Raw genomic sequence first — 20771 nt, 5'->3', positions numbered from 1 at the left:
AGAGATCATGTTAACAGAAACAAAATGGAGAATGTGCACACTGTATTTGAAGGGGCGAGTCCAACGTAACTACGATTAATCTCAATAATTATTAATCTCAATAATTTCAATAAGGTCAAGTACCAAAAAAATATAGTACCAAATATTTTCGTGTAAAACTACGTTTTTGGGAAAATAGAGTTTGGGCGTTTTTAGTAACGAATAAGCTCATTAAGCAGTGAAATAATACGTAAAAAATATTATCGTACAGTAACAAATGTGAAAATTCAAGGATATAAAAATCCGAAAATTTAGACTTGAAAATTTCTGAGCTTGACAATTTGAAAATAAAATGCTGTATTAAGCCTTAATTGAAAGATATGAAGATAGGGATGGATTTCTATATAAATTTTGTAGAAGTAAAAATATTCTTGGAAAAAGACGATATAATTTCAATTGTATTTGGTTTGATATTTTATTTCTCTCTAATTATTATTAAAGAATATTAAGTAAGTTGTTGTAAGTATTATCACTTATGAAACACCCTGTACAAGAATTAATTGTACCGTTTCAATCAATTATTAAATGATTGTCACAAATGAAGCGTGTGTTAATTTGACAGATACAAATTCACTGGCATTAGCACGAAAGAAAATGAAAGAAAATATACACAATGCAAGCGGTAATTCAAACGTACTGAATCAAGAAGACGGATACACGTTACACGTGTCACATTGTGCGCCAAAACCAAGCGATGCCTCACGTGTCCGCCGCAAATCTATGCGACGACACACGTGCTACTTATTGCGCTACAACGTCATTAGCTAAACGTGCTTCATTTGACTAATTCATTTTTCTTTGTAGTTGAGTCGAGGATGTACGTAGTTTACGTAGTTTAAATACGCACAGCGGGGATTTGTTCAATAATTGATGAACTTCAGCTTCAGGTTAGGTGTTTAAGATTGGATAATGTGTACCCAGATGAATATTTCAAGTGAGAAATTATCATCCTCGGTTGTTCAATTCAGCAATAGTCAGAAATGCCTCGAAAAGTCTAATCAAGGTAGGCCAATACAGAAATATCATACTCACAATGGACGATGGGACATCCAGAACATGTACTTAGAAGAAGTAGGAATCATTTCCAAAAGGAAAATAAAGACGGAAGCCAGGTCTAGTCTAGACATAGAAAGACTGTTAGAAACTCTCCAAAAACACAATATTTATGATAAAGAAGAAACAAACTTCAGCTTAAAACAATTTGATGGAAAACAGAAAGCCACAGATTGGATATCAGAATATGAAACGGAGTGCGAAAAATTAAAAATCCAGAATGAGGAGAAGAAAATCAAGTGCTTGAAGATGTATTTGGAAAAAATAGAACTAGAATGGTATCAAACAAATACGTTGAAGAATAAAGAATACAACTGGGAATATTGGAAAACTTCATTTCTAAAAGTTTTAGCAACAAGGGTTGGTCTACAGCACGATCACCTGATTTCCAAAATATGACATGATATATTCTATACACAGGGAATGCATATAAATGATAGCGTATAAATGTAATAATTTTTCAACCCTGGAAAATTCAGTGCTACTATTATATGTATTCTTCTATTATTTTTTCATTTTCTTTTTACACTTATATTGAGGCGAAATTATCAAATATTTTATGTAAAATAAGTTATTATTGTTAGACAATTTAATAGAATTACATTTAATTAATATTTCAACATAATTTTAAAAATACTTACAGTAAAAGAAAAATATTTTATGTAAGTGAAACCAAAATACTATGAAATAGCGTATCTGTGAAATAAAAACTTATAAGACAACAAATTAATCTACTTGTGGTTTGAAGCTCTAAAATTAATCAGTATCGCACGTAATCAACGAAATATGTCTATTCGTAGATATTCTAGTAATTTACAAAACCTAGTATAATATGTATATGTTTATATTGCTGCAATTTTACTATCTTAAACTAAAAATAATTCATTGAAGTTTTGCTTTGATACCAAATTTAATTTAAGTAAATGAATTGCCGCCTTGCTGGATACAAATTAATAAAGCTTCTTCCAGGAAACGGTGAGGTTGTTTGGAATTGAAAACCCTTATTCAGGTAAGAATGCAGGTAAGAACCTCTACATCCATTTAACACTTGGACAGATTTAAGAGACGCCAAAATCAAGTGTCAGCGAAAAGAAATACTCGTCGAATAAACTATCCAAGGGTCTATTAAATAAATTCAATCGATATCAGGATTGAACCTAAATCTTCCCCTCAACAAAGAGGAACACTCTAAAAGAAGTTCTTAACGTTATTCCCTATGTCTTTCTCAATTTACGTCACTCAATAAATTGGCTTAGGGCCTCACTCTTGATTCAAGTCATAATTGAAATAGGATAAATGCCAATTATACTTACGATCCAATTTAATTTTAATTTTCTGAACAATAATTATTGTTGTTAGTATTGAGGGCCTTTTATCGACTTTTGTATTTGTTTACTTTGTCAAAAAAGCATTTACAGAAAGTAAAATTTACGTATACAATTTTAATAAATGTAAGCGGTAGAAACATCGTGATTAACTGAATCAAATGGCTAAATCTTTCAAAATGTTTTCTTATTTTTGTAAATATTCGAGACATTGTGTCAGCATATAAAATAAGAATTACCGGTGCTAATCGTAATTGATAACCTCAACTATTCGTCAGAAACGCATAACGCATATTCACAAAGAAATTGGAGTGTTTTAATTATGATTGTCAGAGCGTTTCGGTTAGCAACGCGAAGAAGGATATTTTATATTGGAGTTAGTGTTCATTGTTTTAATGGATTTACTGTATAACTTGTTCCACGGAAAAAACGTGACTGCATGGAGAGAAAGAAAGAATAAGAGAACGAGAGAAGGAGATGAAAGAAAGAGTATAGACCATGGTATGGTACGCGTGCAGAATACGGTGCATAGTGTATATCGAAGTTGTATTGACCCTGCGAAATCAATAATGACTGGTTGCCACTGGTGTGAACAGCTAGTATCGAAAGTTGCCAGTGTAAAAATTGATTGTAAGCAATTTTATCAGAGAGGCAGAAAAAAATGGCAAACGAAAATTAATACTGTATTTTCAAATCATTGTTAGACACGTACCTATGTATTGCTACGATGTGCCTATGTTACTTTCTGGAAGAATACAAATCAGAGAGTTGCGAAATAATTATTTGTCAATAAACATATAGCTATTTTCATTCGTTGTTTTATTTCTACGTTGACTCTTACAGTATGGAGTAATTCCAAGTAAAGTAATAAAGAGACACCAAATAAAATCATATTTTCATTTCGATAAATATTACGCTTCTGCAAAATTTCATTTGTATGAAAATTGTATGATACAAATCGATTTTTCAAAACTAAAATGTCGAGTTTGAATCAAGCATTAATATTTAGTAGGATATCTCTTTCGTCATACAACATCTTCAAAACGTGTTGATACGTTGGAAATAATTTTTGTTGTAAATGAATGTCAATACACTGTTATTCTCGAGCATCATACTTCATGTTCTCAATTTAATTTGTTCTTGGTATCAAATCAATGTAATGAAAAAAATAATCAATGGCTTTACATTTATTGGAACGTGTTAAATTGACATATAGGAAGAATGATGGTTGACATTAGAATTGCTTTTACAATTATCAAAAACATGCAAGTGTCCTTGACAAAATTAAGGCTGTCAGTGACAAATAGGTACCCTTAACATGTCTGGTGTAACTATACACGTAACTATTCACATATACACATAGTATATTTAAATACATATTGGAGATCAGTGTTTCTACTGTTACCTCTGGCGAACGAACTACTGACAGCTATTCGAATCCATCATATTAATTCCACCACATTATTAACACACGAACGCTCCACCTTATTATCCTCGTAATCACAGTTTAATTTCCAAATTCTAAACACACGCAACACATACACACCAACACATAGGTTTTTCTGAACGTGCGATGATTAATCTAATCGTTGAATAATTAAACTTAATGACAATCATTCAGTGACCAGTTGGTGATAGACACGAGTGCAAGCGAGCAAAACACTTTTGTTCCGCGTCGTTTATTTAATTAAATGTCGATTCAGGATGTTCAACACGATAACATTAATCTGGCACAAGCAATTTGCACGCTTACGACACGTAACACAGATTTTCGTTCACAATCCATTCGCGTATCATCGATTTACTCGAATCGATCTCTCACAGCGAAAGATTCTGATCTACAAAGCCAACTGTTTAACCATTCGATCGACAGAATCTCGTTTCATACTCCTATTTTTTTTTTTTTTCTACCTTTTGTAAGACTCGTTGCAACGGAATCATTGTTGTTTTTTCTGGATCAATATTCCCTACGCGCCACGAAGCGTTACAAATTTAGTCTTACGGTTTTACCTATTCGATCGCTTTATAAATAATGGTTTCTTTTTTCAAATTGAAATCAAGAACAATGGAGCTTCTTTTTATAAAATAGGAACTGAAAACTTGATTAAAAAACGCGGTACACAACAATTTTATCGTAATAATGTCTTATCTATTGTTTTCTGAAACTATATTCCACCATTTTAGTAATTTTGTCTAATTGCGTTCACAAAAATATAAATTTGCAAAAACATCTGCAGCCTAAATATAAGAAATCAGAGAACAATCGTACAAAGTAACAAAGAATATTTATATTTACTTTGAAAAATTAAATTTTGAAATTTGAACATTTCGAAACTTTCTCCAACAAACAGTTTCAATCCTCGGAAATAAGCTCTTTCGTGGAACATAGTGTAGTATTTTACATATAGAGAACCGTTTAATACATGCAAGCGTGCCTCCTTAGCACTGTTTGATTAATGTAGGTAACACAGTTGAACGTACTTTGAAATGATTTAATTGTTTTAGTACACGGATGTCACCAGTACGCTGGCTAAGTATGCTGGCGATAATATTACACACATAACGTATTTAGGAATATTATTGCTTGGAATTGCTCTAACAAAACTATGAACAAAGGATTTGTTTACCTTCGAGGTACGGCAGAAGTTACAAGGAGCTTTTGCAACCGTCGCATGATCTCCCTAAAGAAGTGATTTTAATGAAGTTTCAGATAATTAATGTATAGGAGTACGTATATATCTGTATTCTTATTTAAGTATTTGGATACCAATTATCGTTTAACCACTATTTAATTTATCTTCGCTGACAAACTGATTCGATAAAGAAACTAAAAGTTTCTTAGTCCGTAACGATAAATAAGATTTTATTTTATTTTATTTGAATCGTGTGTACAATTTTGAAATTTTATTCTCTTACTTATTGTATTTCTTCAATATGCACACATACATCAGATATGTCCCAATTTTTAAAGAAACAACGACAGAATTGGAATAATGTCAAACATCTTTAAATTTATTCACAAAACCGAAATATTTTTATATATTTCATAGCTAATCCAGGGCCAATTGAATCCATCTTATCAAAACCAAGACCAGACCGAAAAACGAGACTGTCAAATCAAAACCAGATGAAAATTCCGATTTCATCGAAAAGCAAGATTCCCCGCGTAAATTAAAATTCCACCTAAGGAAAATTCCTGGACGTGTCTTAAATGTCTTTCTACTTTCGAATTCCTCTGAGTTCTATTAGTTGGGCATCATGGTTCGAGTGGCACTTAAGACATCCATGACGATCGATCGAGAACCGTTCAACAGAGGCCGTTTGTCCACTGAACGTCGCTGCATAGACGCGTATACGCCAAGATATCACTTCCTGTATTACATGGAACGGACAATATGATGTAATGCGCGTCTATCCACCAAGCGGCAACGTCACTATCGACATTTGTCACAATCGACAGCTACTGTACAATACTGATAGCCACCCAGCACATAATGTAACACACTAGGTATAAAATAGAAAAGAACTGATCTAACGTTATTTGAGGCAGTCAGAAGCCACATTCATCAACTTTATATGTTAAAGAGTGACGGAAAGTGATTATAGTTATTATTATTCTGCGGATTTTTATGCATTTATTCAAAATTTGAAGATGTAAGGATGCACTGAATACATATAATTCACTTACAGTAGCATACTCATTGTCTTTCAATAGGGGTAACGAACCTCTAAGTTATTTGCTTTTTGAGAAATTCGGAATTAATTATGTACTTAGGTAAAAATAAAAGTTTAGGTTAGATTAATTTTTGAAACACTTACTTGTGCAAATGTTTGGAAAACATGCATACAATATCATAAACTCTAAAATACACGAAATTTAATATCACTCTGTGAAGGATACAAATAGTTAGCTAAAAAAAGTCTGTAAAACCATGTTTCGTTGATAAATGTTGACTTTAGTCCTTCCTAAGGACTCAGCACTAAGCAGTGCTAATCACTACCCTTAGCAATTAGCTTTTAACTTCAAACCGCTTATATTTCCAAGAGGAATCAAAATTTTTATTTCACTGCAACAATTTAACGGAAAATTTAGCATAACGGAGGTTTTAACAGTTGACTAACTTTAAATGTAGAAATCTTTGACAAATAAGCATGCATCATTGAGCAAAATAATTGGACTAAATTAATTTTTACAATACAATGAATAGAATTTAATAATAAAATAATCTATGGGTTTATATGTACCTATGTGATAATGAACAAAATTCAGACAGTCAAGCGTTTGGTAATCCTTCGACTTTATAAATGACACAACATCTGTAATATTTAAATCCTTGATGGGTCGTAACGCTAATCACCAAAATATACTTGCGCGTCGTATGTGATGAAACCTACTAGTCTTAGCACGGAAGCAGAAGGACCAGGAAAATGAAATATTAGGGTACCACGTGGTAAGAACGTAAAATAGGGCGCCATGTTTATTACACGGCCCTGTAAAGTACGTATATTAATGGTGTAGGAATGCGACCATACGGATCCGTGCATCCACAATACGGCGACAACCTGTTGCAGTAACAAGCTCCAAGTAATTTTTGCCGCAGGACGCACTAATTCTTTCCGTTCCGTGTTTCACGCTCCATGGACGTCGGTATTCACCTACTACGCTCACCTTGTTATTTACTGTGCTAACGCGCTACATCCGGATGGTCCGCGTTTCCTGCTCGTTGGCCATCGTGGTGACTTAGGGTTTTTGATTAAAACGAGGCCGTAGTAATGGAAGGAAAAGGAATTTTAATAAATGTTGGTGAGAGATATGTAATTCTGAGATATCGGAATTGAATATTCTTTTATCGAACAGGTGCGATTTTAAAATATGGAAATATGGAATTTGTTAATTTTAATGGAATTTGTTAAATCTTCAGCATGGTCATCTTTGCAGTTACTAGAATCGGCCTAATTAAAATCAATTTGCCTTTATTAAAATTTAATACTAAGAGGTTTACGATTAAAACAGAATCGAGTTATCAGACTTAAGGAAAATTCCGATGAAAAAGTTGAGTTCAGTCTAAATATCAGATGTTGATATTTTTTTTTATTATCATTGAACTAGTTTTGTATCGTGAAACTGGTTAAAAGGAACTAAAATTTCAATATCCTTTAGGTTAATTATAGTAATTTGAAACATCAATTGCAAGAGAATTTTAATAACCAAGATGATAATAACCAAAATGATAAAATTTCCAATATTATCATATTCATAAAAAATATTGTAATTGTTCAAAATCTTCGATAAGAAATAATCGCGTTGGAACTGACATGTAAAACAATTGCGTAGGCAAATAATGCTGATCTATTACTTGCAGTATTTCAAAATTCCATGCGATTTAATAAAGATGATGCGAGTTATTTAGTGCCGAAAGGGGAAATTCAATAAACTACATACCATATAAAATTCTACAATCCCTAATAACTTATGTGTTCCCTAAAATTCTCATATCACCTCAGACAAACCATACCATGTAAATTCGTAATTTTATCAAAATATAATTTTATAACCATTCAGAAAACATCCAAAAAACATCACAAAATTTACCCATTATTTTCTTTATGTTATATGTATGTAACTTCCACCCAATCGCTTATATTTTACAAAATATCAATATCAAACAACAAGATATGCATATGTATAATGAAATTTGAATTGCCTTTTCATGATCCGCAGAGCAAAAAAGCAAATGTATCTTTTAATTCAGCAGCTACGGAATGTTGAAATGTCGCCGGCGTCGTGAAAAGCGTAACTTCATAATCTCGGGAGTATATTGTGGGATTTGTGTATATTTATGTGATATTGCCACCCTTACCGCACTAGATGAACTCATATTTTAAAAGAAAAATAAACAACGGGATTTAGTTCGATAATCGTACATTCCGTTTAAAACAGAATCTTTACGAATGGGACATAATGATACAGGGTTGCATATTACGTAATATAATTTAATACAATGTGACAATGAAATCGTAAAATTTAATAAAGATATATATGTACTACATACAGATAGTTAATATATACAATTATGTAAGATTTGAATAAAAGTATAGATTAAATTTAAAAATGTTTACTATTACTAATAAATGTATTCACATTTTTCGTTTATTTTTATTTTTTTTTATGTATTCACATTTACTATATTACTAATATTTAATACATTTATAGCGTAACATATCCATAAATTGTTAAAAATATTATAACTATAAATAACGAATTGCTAGTTGGTGAAACAAAAATAAATAGAAGTAAAAAAGAAATTGTCAGCAATTATATTTAATTTTCTCGATTACAGCAAAAATTCTACCACAATAATTTCGCATGTAATAATTTTGCAAAACTTATTTTCTCATTTTTAGACATAATTATATATAAATATTATATTTTTATTTTTTATTATACATATCATATTTTTATTTTTTATTATACATATTATATTTTTATATTTTATTATACATATTATATTTTTATTTTTTTCTATTACCATATTTTGCCAAATAATATTTTAACTTCTTTTTAATGTAGCTATAGGAAAAATTCGCAAACAATTTTACTATCTTGTTATGTTTACGAGTACATCTTTCAAGACAAAGCACGATCCAAATGACGTTCATCAATAGAACTACAAAAAGAATCTTCCCAAAGCTACATCGATATCCGTGCTTTTCACATTTAATTGGGCTAATGTCCGATGCGTCCATAAAAACGGTATCGACAAGTGCTACGAGGAGAAACGACCTCGTCTCGAAAACGGACCTCGCGTTACGTTCGCGCAAATGGGTCTTGACCATTCTTACAATTTGGTTTTTTATATTACATTCGTCATCAGTTCGATTACTTTTGTGCATAGTTTCCTGTACGTTGAGAATATCTCAATTAACGAATCTTGTGAATTAAGAATAGTGTTTTTTTAAATTTTAAGTAGATTCTAAAACATACATTTCATGCAATGTATATATGTACATGAACGACGTAATATACACATGTACGTATATAACAAACGGCAAGCAATAAAGTTTATATAATAGCTTATTTAATTTCTACTTATACTGTATAATCATTTATGCTGTAAATCTATTGTATGCATTCAGAAATATTCTCATTCTCTGTTATTAGAATGAAGCACATAAAATATTCTTTGAGTTCGTCTTCTATACTAAGTTTTCAAGCATCTAATGATAGATATGTCATTTATAAAAGCGTACTGCGAAGGATATAATGATTATAATGATAATCTGCAAGATTATAATGATAGATACTGTAGACCATTTAAATTCTCTTTATTACCCATCATCTTCAAAATGAGAGAGTCACTTACCTGATCGTCAATGTCATTCTTAGTACTTCAGAAAATTAACTTTAAAAAGATCAATTTATGTAATATGGATAGGAGGAAAGATGAAATGAGCAATTAAAGCTTAAAGAGATCTCAAGTTTTCTTCGAGATCTTAAATTAAAGATGTTTTACGTTTCTTGACAAAACGTTACACGATAATAATTATGTACCTTTCAATTTTATCTGGAAGATATACAGCGACCATATCACTTTGAGAACGTAGTACAGAGAGATACTATACAAGAGATACACGAAATACTCTGTTCAAGAACTCAATTCCAAATATGAAAGTCATTCTAAAGTAGCAAAAAATGATGTGGAATGTAATATTTGACAGTTTAAATATCACTAAAGAATGATTTTAAAGAATAACATCTATACAAACAATTCTTTTCAGCTGGTACGCGATGTTATTTTAAGTACTTGAAATTTCTACATGTAATTTAACATTGAACATTAAAATATTAATTGTTTTCTAAGTAATTATTCTGAAAATAATTTTTTTCTTTTCTGTTGATATCAAGAGGTTCAATGTACAATTGCCAGATTGTCTGACCAATGTTGATTGTTTCTACTTAAAATCATTACTTCTGTATACGAGCTATACATTTTCTAATGCAATATCATGCAAACTATTAGTGTGTTAATAAAATCTATGATATATTCTTAGTATGCACGTTTGGCAATTTTATTTTAGTTCAAACTTTCGCCATCATATTAGAAAGTTTTGCACCGAGTGGACGTAACACATTTTGCTAATTTATCATATGTTTCATCAAGATATGTATTTAAAAATTCACTTCACAAATATGTACTGCTATTGAGAAATGATCTCAACATAGATACGGACAGTTTTCAGAGTATGCCAAACAGAAAAAAAAAATAATAAGAAGGAAAGCATGATTACTTACAAGGACGGCATTGGTAGGCGACTTCGATGTATTTCGGCAATCCAGGACACGGATCACCCTGAAAGGTTTCTGGACTGGTGTTGAACTTGCACTGCCTCTTCTTGTGACAAACATCCACAACCGTCTGCAACAGTGAGTACTAACGCGTCATTCAGACGACCCGCTCACTTTACGATAATGCTAGTATTGGTTATAACCTAAGAAAATTACAATGCAGTAATTTCAAGAAGGAACGTTTTATATAATATATTCAACAGAGTATTGTTGGTAATTTCATCAGGTAAACTGTTTATTTTAAATTCATGTACTGTTACCTTAAACTATTCTTAAATATAAAGATAAGCATCATCAAATTTAAAAAATAGCTTAACTCTTAAATGTATAGTATTCTTATTTTTTAAAAATAATTTTTCATTACTGTATTAGTCATAAATTTACCTTTCTAAAGTATTATTTTAAATATATTTAATATTAGTAATTAGTAGTATTAAGTATATTTATTCTAAAGTATTTATTAAATTTGTAAATATCAACGTCGAAAAATTAAGACGATTTTAAATAAAAAATTCAGAAATTAATATATAATTTAGCTCGACATTATGTTAGAAGAATTCCCAGTTCTACATACATTACGTAATAATGAAATGTCACGAAATTCAGCTGAAAGTATGAATTTCAGAATCAATTTCTCTGATATCCTGTATTACTTTTACTCAGTAGAATCGTTCTGACAGTTATACGATCCTTTGATGCTCTGTACGTGTCGCTCGCAAGCAGATCATGCACTCTGACATGTATACAGTGCAGTAGTTTAGGACCACGAGAACATGTGATGTCACAGTATCAACAGAGTTCTACCCAAAATGTGTAATTTACTGCTGTGTGATTACATATTTTGCAGCGAGACACCAAATAACGCAAACACGCTCTCCCAATAAACGGGAGCACGTATGCATACGCAACCAATTTACTTGGGCGATATTAACAGCAATACGTTCCAATCTTGTATCCATTAAGTTAATGATTAATTTGTTTCTCGAATTTATTCAACTCTACTACGTAGAAAAGCATGACGAATGATATTTTACTGTATTGGAATCGCGTAACATTCGTAATAATCGTGAAAATTTCCTCTGGTTAATTATACTTATACGGTGAATTAATTTTCTGGTCGTTATATGCGATAAATTCTAACACGAAGTTAACAATAGAGCGAGCGGATTGCAAAATGTGTAAAAATATTCTAACTGACAATTTCTGTTATTAATTATTCTTGTTGTTATACCTTTGCGTTGGAATTGTTAATATGTCTAGAGTGAAGACTTACATCAAAAAAGGAACTTTTAGGTTTTTTATGCAAACTATTCTGAAATTAAAAAATGAATATGCTTTCGACAACGTTTCATTTCAAATCCATATGCTAACCTGATTCCTACATGTACAGCTCTAAAGTGCAGCGTTTAAGATGTAAGGAAAATTCAATGACATCTGATTCTTAGGATCTCAGCGACCTACTTTTTGCTTCTTGAAAATGCGTATGTCGCTGGTAGTGATAGTAAAAATTCGCTGATTCAGCTTCTGTCATTGACCATTGCACAGTTGTCAAGCTTGATGTAGGATCAGCGAAATACAATTGATTGAAAAAAATATAAAAATATATACATATATTGATTTCAACGAAAATGTCCCCGATAACATAAAATAACAGAAAATTTTATTAATACAAAGTAGAACGTCACTTCTATACCAGCTTGAAATTAATGTTCTCTTTTTCATTTCTAAATAAAAATGAATAGACGCATTTCTTTTTCTATTTTATTTAAAATTAATCCTATCGGTTTTAAATATTTTCTGCAGTGGATATTGCCTTGAACTAAATCCCTTTCGCTTTCAATAGGTGCAGTATCGATCCTATATTCTACTATTGCAATGTTGTAGTCAGAAACATGAAAAAATATTCAATAATACTAGTCCGACACACGTATAAGCTTTAATCCACCACGAGCCTCTTTTTTTCGAATTTGTATATATCGGATCATAGTCGTAAAAGGATTAATCATGAAAGAAGCAACTAGTACTTTAAAAAATGTTATTTGAAAAAATCAGGTAATTTATAAAATCATATAAAATAATTGAGTAAATTATATATGTGTTCCATATGGAAAAGAAATGGAAAAATATGGAAAAGTATTTCAATCATGATGCTCATTAAAAAATAAAATAAATTTTCGTGAAAATACGAAAGTGATTAAGAGATTGGATTTAACACTACAACAATTCTCATCTTATACTACTTTTAGCACATTGTTGTTCAGTTATTTCACAAATAATGCGGTTCTTTGATACATTATTTTTAGTCATTAATCAATGATTTGCCTCATCTCTATAATTATTTATCATCTTCTTATTAATTTCCATTTTAGAAGTAAAGCAAACGTAACAACTACTCTAAAATCTTTTAATGAGTGTGTACATCAATAATTATTACTAAATATTCTCGGACAAAGACAAAATCTATCCACACATTTCAGTAATCCCAATTTCATTCATCGTGAAGATCTTCGTAAAAACCACAACGTCGTTTATAGGAATAGAAAGTCCATAAAAATTCTAAAATTCAAAATGAATTTCGAATTTCGAAAGTTAGTTGAAAGGGTATGTAACTGGCGCAAAATTGAGTGGCAATCTTAATATAACTGGAACCAGCGGAGACCTTAGTTGGTCGTACAATTTTTCTCTCTTCCATCGCGCTAACTTTTTTTGCTTTACTCCGGTTGCATTCGTTTTGCCGCAGCAATTGCAATAACCGCGTCAGGCCAAAGGGGGACGCCACATTAATTTCGACTAGACATCAAAGCGCTTCTGAGACTGTATTGTGCACGACCCTGGTTCTCGATGCAACTCGACTGTTTTCCTCTTTGTACCTTTGTTAGCCTGTGCTCTCCCTTTCTACGCTGTGTCCAACCCTCTGTGCTCTTTCCTTCGTATCGTCACATGACACAGTGCAGCTCGACAAAAGCGAATTAATGGCAAAGAAGAGGAGAAAGGGCAAACGCGTCTTCGATGTCACGCCCATCGTTGATATTCTATCGCAGTTTTTTGTTTGTTAATGAAAGAACTTTGAAAAATGACGCTTGAGACTGCTTGAACGATAAGCTACGCTGCTGGATAAGTATTTCTTATAATATTTTTATATTATATTATTGATTATAATATTGATTGTTGTTAATATGAAATATTAATAATATTTATTTATTAAATTCCTATCTATTTCTGTTCCTTCTCTTTAGTTATGTTCATACAAATTTGGATTTACATAAAAATTTGTAATCTAACAAATTGCATTAATAAGCAATTTCTATAAGTAATTTTTCTGAGACTTGTACAAAAGAACTATGAAAGACTTACGACGATATTATACGCTCTATCTTAAATCTACAATTAACCATTGTATCTCACATTGTATGTATAATTTTGTAAAGAACAATACGCGAGCGTTCTTTTTTAAATTACCATCAAAGACAGTTACCTTCCTAATAGAACAAACGTGGCCTAGTAACCATAGGCAGGATGATATTCTACGTTTCGATCATTCGAATCTTTTTTATCACTTGTGTAGTAAAAAGTAAAAAATTTTAAACAGTAAAACGCTTATTTCCGTACCTCACAGTATTTGGATACCAAAAGTCCGTATTCTGTCTCACCGAAATGCGCAGGATACTAAAGACAAACAATCTTGTTGCTCTGACGGTACTCGCATTATTGCTTCACCAGTATTAATCTGAGAAATCGATTACTGTCTCCAAAATTGTGCCAAACGAAAAATTAATTAAAAAATCGCCAAGTATGAATATACCTATGTGTACCTTCGAATATCGTGATACTTTTTGGAGGCTCGTTATCTGGTTAGCATCGTTTCTGGTTTGGAAATTGATTAATTAAGTTTTTAGATTGACAACTGTTGTTGTTCAAAAACATTGCATAAAACATCATTATTTCATCGCTGTATGGCTGTTTCTATTTGTTATCGTTATATTGTATTAAGAATATAAGAAAGACTTAGGCAGTGGTTTTATTATTTTTATTTTTGAAAATTTCAGATGTGGTATTAAATTTCGGTACAGAGTAAAACAATGGCGTTTTGTTGATTTGCAATTGTTATGATGGTCAGATATATAGTGAGATAGATAGAGATAGTGAATTGAAGTGTGTTTTACAAAAAGTAAACGAGAGAAATGATATAATCGGAAAGTTTTCATTGCCGGGATTTTTGGAATTTTGTTTATCCTCCTTTTAAGATTGCTTCTAAAAGATGTCGTCTCCAATTCCTGAGATCTTGCTTTCATAGAAAACTCCAAGGTAAGCATATTCGTTCCAGAAATAATTTATACGAGATAAAGGATATTGTAAAATTTGTAAATAGTGTAAAATCATGTAAAATTTATTTATATTTTTTCAAAGTGCAGACATCCACATGTTTGCCGAATATTTGAACTTTTTTTCGATAAGAATATATTACACCGTCCTTTTTTATTTCTGCTTTTAAAATTGTAAAATAGCATCGAGTTTTTCACCGAGTTACGTATTATAAAACGAACTTCTTTTTTTCAGCTGACAGAGCTAATAAATGCATCAAAGGTAATATTTTATTTTAAAAATATCTTCAAAAAAATTAACGATGATTTGATTTAAATAAATAAATATATATTTATATATTCATTTATTTATCGCAATGGACAAGACCAAAAATCTTAGAAACAGTAAATTTTAATATCTTATCATCGGAATTAATTAACTATTAAAAATTACATTTTCGCTTATCTTTTGAAATATATATAAGATTACTGTTAATATATGTGAAATACTTGAAACTAATAGACATGCACTAGAGGAGTGCAATCGTATTACATCGTGTAGTACTGCCGCTGTAGGCTTTTTGTTATATCTTGTTCTAGAATCGATACTAGATCAAAATTTATAATAAGTTTGTAATACAAATAGGACCTAATAAAAGAAGTTAATTTTATCAAATTCAGTAATAGGAATTGATAATTTGCAAGAGTAAAAATGTTATAATTTGTAGGAAATGAAAAATCGTCGTCCGACCAATTATTTGATTAATAAATTTTTCGGTCTTAAGGAACAATAATGTTAAAAAACGTTAACATTTAAATGTTAGAATACATTCTTATTCAAATTTTATTGGTACAAATATCGCAATCAAATAATTAATATTATCTTGGTCTATGCATTCGAAGTGTGCCTATTCTTCGCATTCATTGTTTTTGGATTATTGAAAACCTCACCGGTTTATCTTTGGGTCATTTTATTTTCGAAGAGTATCTTCAGAGTAGCATTCATGATCTCCTCTGTCTTTCATAATCTCATGTCTCATGTTCATGATATCCCCCTTTTTTTTTTACTTTGGAATTTCAAACATTTTTCTATGTGAAAAGGCATCAAAAAGATTAACTGAACATCTTCTAATTTAATTCCAGTTGCCAACAGATTTAATTTACACGTAAAAAGACACTTGGTTTGTACTGGTCAACAGTTGATTACTCGATACTGGACGACAAACGTGAAAACAATTATAGATTATAATGTATATAATGTACAAAGAAAATTACAAAACTGGGGATAATAATTACAGTTAATAGACTAGATATAGCATATACAGGGTGGTTGGTAACTGGTGGTATAAGCGGAAAGGGGGTGATTCTACGCCAAAAAAGAAGTCGAAAATAAAAATTTTTCGTTTGAGGCTTTGTTTTCGAGAAAATCGACTTTGAATTTTCGCTCGGCACGCGTGCACTTTATCACGTCTCGTTATAACGGATCTCACTGTAGATCGTTGTCTCGATGGAAAAATTAAAAAAAAAAATTAAAAAAAATTTTTGTTCTATATTTTCGACTTCTTTTTTCGTGTAGAATCACCCCCTTTCCGCTTGTACCACCAGTTACCAACCACCCTGTATAATAGAAAAAAATCATCTACCTACTTGAGAAACAAAATATCAGCTCTAGAAAATAACTTTTACCACTCGGAATATCGACATATGCCTCTAACATGTCAGAATAGCGAAATCAATGGAATAAATAATATGGCTCCGAAATATGTTACACAGAATTTGTCAAATTCATTCGTTTACTAAAAAAAAAGAGCGAATATCTGGTGAAAAAACCAGAACTAATTTTAGTCAGTACTGTATGGTCGGTATTGCACGATTTTCTCCTATATACATTCTTTCCAAGGATCAAAATCAACGATATCATACTAAAACCACAAATCCTGACATAGAATCCTTAAAACAATGCATCAAATAAAATTCACGCCGAAACTTTGTATCGCGACACATGTCCAATTTCACTGCACTCATTGTGTCATTCAAATTCTCACGGAAAGCAATCTCGCGTATTCCTAAAAAGAAAAAGCGAATGAAATGCAGAATGAATCAATCCCAACGAAGTATGAATCCAACAAATGTTATACTGCAAACGGGTATCAATATTATACCAGAAATACCTTTGAAAAATCTAACCACGATCCAATTTGACTCGTCACACATGAAACAAAAAGTGAAAGACGAGAAAGACTCGGTACGTTCAGTTCACAGATCGAATATTTGCTAGCACGCATTTAATTATTGGGGTTTCAGGCTCGACCTGTTTCCATGCGTTTCACGTACGAATGAGAAAGTCTCCCGCGGGAGAAATCGATTTCCGGCGTACATCGATGCTCACCTATTTAACTCACTCCTTTCCCTAACCAGAAACGTCTCTCCTCTTTCGTCGCAGTCACCCTCGCGTAGCCTTACACGCTCTGACGCTTATCCGGTGGCCCATTAATTCCTCCGTTAACGATACTCTCGCTCCTCTATCGTCCCGAAAACAGGATATCAAAGAAATCAACGGGACGCAGATACGAGGTGAAAATCATTGTTCTGGTTCGCAAAGGTCACGTTGCGTTTTTGATCTAGTAGATATTCTAACGGTTTAAGTCTAATTTCTTTAGAAATAATCAGTGTTTTTATTACATTTTTGGTCCTTTTAAAATTGTAAAGTTTTAGAACTCAATATACTGAAAAGCTGTCTCTTCTATGGGGACTTGTTTGAAAATCAGAATACTGCGCGATATATTTAACGATTAAAATGTAACCAATGTGTTTGAAGAGTGAAATACAGCCACCTGATAAAATATTTGACGATGGTCATATTATTAAGATAGAATACACAGAGATTGCTTGATTAGCGAAAGTTCTCTATTTGGAATAGCTGATCGCGTTTGGCTGGTGAAAATAACACGTTTTAATAGAACAAAGATAACCCGACTTCAGTACGTTTAATAATATATATGAAAATTTTGTGGATTTTTTGTACAAAACCTAAAAATACATAAAAAAGATAAAGGTATCGGTTATTGGATAAAATGGAATTACATTTACAATTTATGAAATATTACAAATTATTTACACAGACTTTAATACGATATACGAGACAATTATTGTTTAAATGCCCTTGGCAGAAGTAAATTGCACAATAATATCGTAATTAGCTAATACTTAAAACTAATTATATTACCAACGAAACGTTATTAAATATTATCTCGGACACTTAAAACCCACTGATTGAGATGAAATAAATCAGCCGCTAATAATATCTGTAAATTGTGTAGATTTGAGCTCAACGACTAAATTGGATGACTGTCCAGAGCAATTAATTTTATGTAATCGGCTTTGCATAACTCAAGCGGATTTCAACCATTTAGAGTCGCCTCGACGAATCATTTAGCAGGATGATGCCTCACTGTCATAACCAGGAAAAGTTGATGGGTTCTTTAGTTTCCAATCTTCTATAATTTGTATTCGCGTTAATTACTCAACTATAAATATATTAACCTTACTACTCAAATTTGTATCTTAATTTTGTTTCAACAAATAAAGAAATTTATAATACTTTATGCGTTAATGAAACAGTAGATATGAATATACAATATTTTAACACGAAACTGAAAAAAAATACTTCAAAGTTCAAGTTTAACCGTATCTTTTAGTAACAAAGAAACAGTAGATTAAATACATTTTACTCTGTCGTGAATGTATTAAGGAAAAAAAATTCAGGAATGGATGTTATACGTGTTAAGTTTAACAGAGTATTTATGATTATATTATATAAATTATATATTCCAAATTCGTATATTCCAACCTTAAACTATTCTTAAATATAAATACCAGTATTTAATAAAATTATATTTGAGAGAACTAGTTTGGCTCCAAAAACATAATGCTTCCCATCCCTATTTCTGTCATTCAACATCCTTACTTTTTATACTATTTTGTTATAACTTTATATAGCTCAATTAGTTTTAAGTTTGTAATTTCAAGATGTTTTATTAAACGGATCTAAAGGTTGTAATAGAGTTAAATTAGGGGGCATTAGTGTCTTAGCAAAAACAAACGAGTCGTAAATTCTATTCTAACATTCTGAAAATATTGCAATCGCAATGCACAAGGTAGTTAAGGTCCATTCTTTTCCGAGAAAATACGAGTCAATTAATTCCAACATCGAATAAACGAGGTCGCAGTTACAAAAACATCATTCCTCTTTATATCCTCATTTTTCTCTTTTTTCTGGAAAGACAAATCCATCGACTTGCCACATGAGATATCTGCAATATCATGAGCTTTTGGTTATCAAGACACTTCGATCAGCCGACTATTTCAAGCCTGGAAAAACTAGGACTTGTTATCGGAATTTAACGACAAACTGGGATCGTGTTCCACGTGATTGTATACGTCGATTTATCGTGATCGCGAGTCATCGCTCCACGGAATAGCTCCCGATGCGCGTAGTCGATAAAAAAGAAGAACGTTTCGAAAAATATACATCTCGCAGTTACGATGAACGTACCTGTCGTTCGAATAATCGCACGTCGCAATTAAAAAAATTTAGATTAGTGAGATGAGCAGGGTAGAACATGTTATTTTTATATTTTCGTCTTTTGTTTTGTTTTTAATCCCATTAATTTTTTTATTATTGCGTAAGATGGAATAACAATCCTTTTTATCTGTCTATTCTTGGTTTTTGATCATTGCGAAAATGGTGTGAAATTTTGCTCTTTTAAGAGAGCAAAGTGAAACGTAAATATCGTTTCTTTTAATAACACGTATATCTTTCTCTGGTGACTGCTTGTATACAATTGCCAAATCGATGTATATCGGAGAACTCTTCTGAATTCGCAAGCTGTCATACGACTCTCGTGACAATGTATCGTACATCAATAGACCAATACGTTTATTCTTCTCGCAAGCGTCAATAGCAAACACACTCGGGAAGATCAGAAATAATAATTCATTAATAATAAATATTTCATTATTACATGCATTATTGAAGAGAATAATTCCTGACATGTATTTTCATGAAACTCGTGGTTCTTGCTTCTGGAAAATTTTTTTAACAATTTTTATATTTTATAAATATGAGCACGTCAAAGATAGGTAAACTTAGGAGGTTTACTATCATTTTACCAAAACGTATCAAACATGATTGACTTCTTGTTTAAATTATTTGTAGAAGTTTAATATGAAACACTTTTTAGATTTTCAAATGTTTCAAATTTATTACTTTCATTGACCCGAATTTGTTTTGGCACAAAGGACCAAAAATTCCGATGGCAAAATTTGATGCTGTAACGAAGCTTACACAGATCGTTTTGTTAAATATTGCAACATCGGAAATCAATTTTCAAATAATGTCAGTAATTCATACCAGAAATCGCGTTTGCGTGACTGTTAATTTTGCAGCATACTGATTGCATTGTAAATGGAATTTCTAAAGACAACTACGGTGATGAGCAAACAATGTCATTAGCAATATTATGTATTATTAAACAGAAATTAGTGTTTGATGACGACTGATACAATCGATTATACAATTATAAAATCCTAAAATGTGGCTCCAATTAAAAAAATATATGTATGCAATAATTGATTACATACATATTTATATTTACAATAATCACGAAATCGTTGAAATTAAAAAGGTATACTTTGATACGTTCG

General features: G+C 31.3%; 2 protein-coding genes across 7 annotated transcripts in view; one reads left to right on the top strand and one right to left on the bottom strand.

Moving 5' to 3' along the window:
• Positions 1 to 20771, bottom strand: part of LOC126869325 (protein eva-1) — a 324775-nt gene that overhangs the window by 92688 nt on the left and 211316 nt on the right. For 3 of the 4 annotated variants that reach the window (XM_050625710.1, XM_050625713.1, XM_050625711.1), the window contains exon 4: positions 10711 to 10849. In XM_050625710.1, the coding sequence (XP_050481667.1) occupies positions 10711 to 10849 (139 nt within the window). The remainder of the gene's footprint in view (positions 1 to 10710; positions 10850 to 20771) is intronic. The other variant, XM_050625712.1, reaches the window with a different exon arrangement.
• LOC126869322 (uncharacterized) overlaps positions 1 to 20771 on the top strand; it is a 173033-nt gene that overhangs the window by 45329 nt on the left and 106933 nt on the right. The gene's annotated exons all lie outside the window — the stretch shown is intronic.

This window comes from Bombus huntii, chromosome 9 (genome assembly GCF_024542735.1).
Source record: "Bombus huntii isolate Logan2020A chromosome 9, iyBomHunt1.1, whole genome shotgun sequence".
NCBI lineage: Eukaryota > Metazoa > Arthropoda > Insecta > Hymenoptera > Apidae > Bombus > Bombus huntii.
The sequence above is the reverse complement of the archived record's forward strand: the minus strand, read 5'-3'. Positions and strand labels throughout refer to the sequence as shown.